Source organism: Capsicum annuum, chromosome 6, assembly GCF_002878395.1.
Source record: "Capsicum annuum cultivar UCD-10X-F1 chromosome 6, UCD10Xv1.1, whole genome shotgun sequence".
In the NCBI taxonomy this organism is placed as follows: domain Eukaryota; kingdom Viridiplantae; phylum Streptophyta; class Magnoliopsida; order Solanales; family Solanaceae; genus Capsicum; species Capsicum annuum.
In genome coordinates this window covers 216,474,663-216,480,662 of record NC_061116.1, presented here as the reverse complement: position 1 = coordinate 216,480,662, position 6,000 = coordinate 216,474,663, and the positions used below count along the sequence as shown (strand labels likewise).

The 6,000-nt window shown below is 31.2% G+C and overlaps 1 protein-coding gene across 1 annotated transcript; it reads right to left on the bottom strand.

Annotated features, from left to right (window-relative positions):
* Positions 1–3,952: 3,952 nt before the first annotated feature.
* LOC107875792 (late embryogenesis abundant protein At5g17165) lies at positions 3,953–5,372 on the bottom strand. Its single transcript, XM_016722630.2, has 2 exons — positions 4,827–5,372; positions 3,953–4,426 (listed from the first exon to the last, which is right to left on the bottom strand). The coding sequence occupies exons 1-2, from the start codon at positions 4,928–4,930 to the stop codon at positions 4,171–4,173; spliced, it is 360 nt and encodes a 119-aa protein (XP_016578116.1). The 5' UTR covers positions 4,931–5,372; the 3' UTR covers positions 3,953–4,170.
* Positions 5,373–6,000: the final 628 nt, after the last annotated feature.

The window sequence follows — 6,000 nt, the reverse complement described above, 5'->3', positions numbered from 1 at the left end:
ATATATATATATATATATATAGTTATAGTTATAGTTATAGTTATATAGCTATATACTAATTTATAAAACATATACACATGTCTACGTTAAATATACACGTCTATAGAAGATATATGCACACATATACGCACCATTCAATATATATGTATTACTTTAAATAAAACATATACTACAATATATATACATACACTACAATATATATACAATTTATAAAATATATACACATGTATACATTAAATATACACATCTATAGAAGAAATATACACAAATATACAAAACATATGCTATTTAATATAATAAATTAATAATATTTGGTAGTAAATTAATAATATATTAGAAGTAAGTTTTAAATTTAAAGTAGAAATTCAATTTAAATCACTAAATGAAAAAAATTACAAAGTAAGGACTAAGGAGTGAATGAATGTTGAATTTTATTGATTGCGAAATGATCCAAAATTTATAATTTACATGAATGAAAAATCTACAAATTATCCATCATTTTTTTCAACTCATTCATGTTAATATTAACGGGAACTTGCATAGGATAGTCAAAGTCAACGGGGGCAAAATCATGCATTGGACTTGATTCTGCTAAGTTCTCCCGTGAAGACATAATTTCTTCAAGTTTTAGCTCGTCGTTCGGCTCCGGTTCCATTCCTTGGTTTCTTCTTTCCGCTTTAATCCAATCTCTAAGGCAAACTAGAACATCCATTGCATTGCTTCCCAATGAGTGTCGATTGTCTCCAAGCTGTTGTCGTCCCTGACTAAAGGCGCTCTCTGATGCAACGGTTGACATTGGAACATTCAAGATATCTCTAGCTAATCTTGAAAGCACGGGATATTGTGTTTCATTACTCCTCCACCAATCCAACGTGCTGATCCGTCGTCTGCGATCCTCTGGCGGCGACCGAAGATAATACTACAGCTCTTCTCGATAAGTTGATGTGTAAGCTCTGTCATCAACACTGTTCCAATAAGGTAAATCACAAAAGGAATCAGGAAATCACTATGTGTCGTCCTTTTAGAAGATGATGGCTTCTCGGGAGGATGAGGAGCGACAGTTGGAGTGATATTTGTAGGTACGGCTAAATCAAATAAATCAACAAATGAACCGCAATGTTGGTTAAAAGTTAGTGTAATAGGAACTCTATATTTATAACAAGTTTTTAAAAAATCATACGTAGAATTTCATCTAATATCAATTTCCTCAGGCATCAATATCGGTGCAAGTTCATTTTCTTGAAATTTAACTTTAAATTTTCTAATTCTTTTTCTTCGATTATTTTCTTGAATAAAACCAACAACAATACGAATTTTTTCAATATAAAGGTCAAAAAACTCAAGACCATCTTTTACAATTAAATTATATATATGACATGCACACTTAATATGAAATTTTTTCATGCAACGACGGAGATAGCTTAGATTTTAGTTTTTTTTATAGCAGTCTTGTTGTTAGAAGTATTATCAAAAGTAATACATAAAACTTTATTTTTGATACCATAAAATCTAACAACTTTAAAAATAGAATCAACAATAAAATCTCTAGTATGTTTACGATCTTCATTATATAAAAAAGCAAGAATACGTTTTTGCATCACAAAATTACTATCCATCGAGTGACAAGTAACGGTTAAATAATCATTTTTATTTACAGCACGGTTAAGATCAGAAGTTAGGGACAATCTACATTGAATATTTTTTAACAATGTTGATAAATAAAAATAATATTGTGAATGAATTCTAAAAATATCAGATCGACAAGTATTTGTAGGAACACCATTAAACATAGGATTATAAATTGCTTGAATTTAATGAATAAAGGCATCAGAAGAAGGAAAACTAAAAGGCAAACAACCCACAGTTATCATTTTAGCCATTTCTTCCCGATCCCTCAATTTATTATACTTCTTCGTTACCTGGTCGGTTGCTGGGTCCATTCTAGTTTGCATTGGCCCACCAACATCCCCACCACCTCGTACAATATTTAACTCTCTTTCATGAGCATCACCTATATATCTCATTAACGTATCTGTACCCCCTTTCTTGCCTTCGCTTTTATGCTTATATATTTGTTGACAAATATAACATTGCACCTCAGTATCTGATATACGTTCAAAAAATTGTCATGTAATACTAGTTGCTTTACGAGCTCTTGGGACACGGGGAGGACGGGAAGGAAGATTAACCGATTCAGATCTAACGTTAGCATTTCTTACTGCGGGTGTTTCACCAATATTTTCATCATCTTCGTCTAAATTAACCGCATCTACTTCATTTTCTTCTTCTACACCGTAATTTTTCTAAGCTTCTACATAATTCATATCGTGAGCACCTACACCTAAAGGCACACATACTTCTTCCTCAAAAGGTTGACTAAGCAGTGTCGGAGGCACACATGTATATCTGCTATTTGAACTACCTCTACCACTAGTAATTCGCTTTTTACAACCACTACCGTTTTTGGGACAAAATTTTTTAACACCTTTAGTAGTGAGGTTTTTTAATTTATCCATAATATAAATTAAACTAAAAAAATTCAAAATACACAAATATAATAAAATTAAATATTCAACAATTAATACACTAAATAAAAATTAAACGTAAGAGATGGAACGACAATACCAAATTTTGCAAGTATCCGAAGGTTGCGACTTTAGAAACTTCCACTCGTACTTTGTAATCGCAAAATTAAAGTGAGCATTTTAGGAAATTAAATTTATAGAATATTTGAGAATTGAGATTTGAGATAGAATGAGATTTAAGAGAATTAAAAATTGTGTGAAAAATGATTTGAAGGTGTAGGGTATTTATAGAATTTTTTTTGGGATTAAAAAATAATTTTAAAAGTTTTTTTTTTAAATTTAATGGGCCCAAACTAGCCGTTTGGATCCAAAAACGGCTATATAGCCATTGGGCCAACAACTAGTTTGGCCCAAAATCCAAAAATGTAAAAAAAAAAATAAAAAAAATGGGCTGGGTCGGTTAACCGACGGGCCCCAATCGGGTTGGGTCCGAGCCCAGTTAACCGGGCCTAAAACAAAAAAAATCAGCTCGATACCCGGTACCCTAAAGTCCTTGGGCTTACCGGGCCGTGTTAAACTGGGCCGATTTAATTAAATGGGCCAGTTCGGGTCAGATTGGGTTAGGTCAACCCGACCCGTTTGACAGACTTAATTTGAATACAACAAATCAAACATTCAATAAAAAATAATCCCAATATAACTTATCCCATTATAACTTATCCCAACATAACTAATCCCGATATAACTTATTTTCAAACCAAACTACCCCTAGGAAATTCATAATAAGAGGTTCGAAGGGGAATTGGGGGAAGATATGGAAAATCACGTCCGGTGCACGTGCTGTTTTTCTTCAGGCTGTTAATTTTCTTGGGTTAGTAACTCTCCATTTAGGTGATATTTTTGTATTTTGAAATTCAAATTGTCTAAATTCAATTAATTTTTTTAAAAATAAAAAAATATTATATTTCTAATATAATTTTATTATAATTTATAATATTTTTTAAAAGAATTATAAATATTTAAATACAATTTTTAAAATTAAGGTGATCTAATTCAATTTAGCTTTAAAATCTAGTTATTAACTTGACTAAAAGTGTCACTTATGAATATTCTTATTTTAATTCTTATGTTATCTGAATAAAGTTTAAATGCACTTTTTATCCTTTTACTCAGGGATACTCATAAATTTATTATTATTATTATTATTATTAACATATTCATCATTTAATTACTCATTTGTTATTTAAATTTTATTGGTATACGATATTTTACAGTAATATAATTCTATAAATAGTCAAATCTAAACTATTTTTTCTACACGAATTAATGAAAAACATATATTTTAATACTTTGAAGGTCAAATATATTGAATCATATATCACAATAAGAACTCATCACCAGGAACTTAAAGGAATAAAAAATGATACTTGCTCCATTTCAATTCGTTTGTCTTATTTCCCACATATCTTTAGTTTAGGAATACAAAGTTTAAAATTATTTTTTATTTTCTAACATTTTCAAGTTAAAATAAGACGAACATATTATATTGAAGTGGAAGGACTATTATTTTGTTGCAAGTACAGCTACTCCTCCCGTCGATCTGAGCACTTTGAAGTATATAATATGTACAATATATTTTTGAAAGTTATGGGTAAATTGGCTTCTCCAGGTCCCCAAGATCACGAAAGAAAGTCTTCTGTTCCAACACAGAATCTACTGTGGATAAATGGAAATCATGTTTATCGTAGATAATGTGATCAGTGGCTGGCCCAAATACTCCAGTTTGGGGATGTGGAGTCCAGTACTTGTCTGATTGTGCTTCCTCGATTATTTCATTGGGTACCGATGACAAATATTCCTCTGGATTCTTGTCATACACCGATGACATGTGGACTGCCCTCCTGCACGACATATATATAGGAATCCAACCTAATTAGAAGGCTTCCAAAAAATAGAAAGCATCATGAATAGCTACGAAATTCATAGCGAATCTTGTCATTTATCTACAATGAAAGATCATGTTCGTCTTGGCTAATTCCTTTTTTCTGTAGAGTTGATCCCACCTAGTATTAATTCAGCTACCAAAATATACATATAGCTCCTCTATTATTTCACGCCTTTACTGCGGCTTCTTGCATGAAAAAGGCAAGAACAACGAATTAACATGCAGGAAGAAATCATAAAAGGATAAAAAAACGTCGTACTAAAGATCTCGAGAGAGTTATGGGTTCAGCTATACGTGTTCAGAACTCATAAATCCAAAATTCTTCTTCCACCGCCTCTGTAATTAAAGTAGTATACCTGCCAGTAGATGAGTTAGCAGAATTTCGAGCGATATGGTTCATAATTAATCGCTTCCCCAAGGCCAAGCTCACAAGTCCACGTTTCTGTAAGTTAGCGGCCATGAAAATACAGATGGATTCTTACACAGTGAGCAAATGAGCTAACAAGAAGAAGAGCAAAGTACTATGTGAAAAATTATATTTTATGCAAATCTATTTCCCTATTTATAGTGAAAAAAACAGTGAGAGTGGAATCTCTGTGTGCGCCTTCATATCTCAGTCAAAGGAAAAAAAAGAAAAAAAAGAGAAACTTACTCGAATGGGTGACCGTGTTAATTAAGCATGATTTAGTACGTAGTATAAAAGATAAATATACATCACATAATTAAACAATAATATTTATATACAAAATACATGTCATACTTTTATTAGTTCAATGCATACACCGAATAAATGATACAAACTAAAATGAGTCAAGGTGAAAGATGGTAAGCTTCTAGCCTGGTAACTTTTGAAGAATGATAGTACAAACAGGCTAATATACGTGACATTTTAGATAAATCTCACATTGAAAATATAACATAAATTCATATAATATAATTATTTTTTGGTCTCAATAGTAGTTGAGCTTTGGAGTGTGACACGAGGGGTAATTTTTTGCCATCACGACATTTTCTCTTTGGTCTACAATCACCAAGTTAGGCATTCCGTTAGTTTAACGCAATATTCATGCTTAATCATTTTGATTAATCGAACAACAACATAACAGAGAATTAAATCTATAACAGGGATTGCCATGATGTAGCAATAAAATATTAACCCTTTTTTTTGGAATAATATATCATTAGTGTTGATTACTCATGGAAATTAAAGTCGCCCATTATCTCCGTGTACAATTAGTAATACTTCATTTCATTTTGCTTGATTTTTTTACTAAAAATAGATGTTTGAATTTACTTGTTCAAATTATGAAATCAAGAAAAGTTTATTGTGTTCTTTTAATACTACCCCTAATAAATATTTTCTTAAAGAGATTATCAAATTTACAAGGACAAGTAAAATAAAACGGAGAGAGAACTATGGTTACGTTGGACGTGTATTTATTGTAAACTTCTCCTCCTCTTGTTCTGCTTTAATTATTACACTGGGTTAGAATAAATTGGCGAAGCTTAAGTCAATATTCATGTTTATAT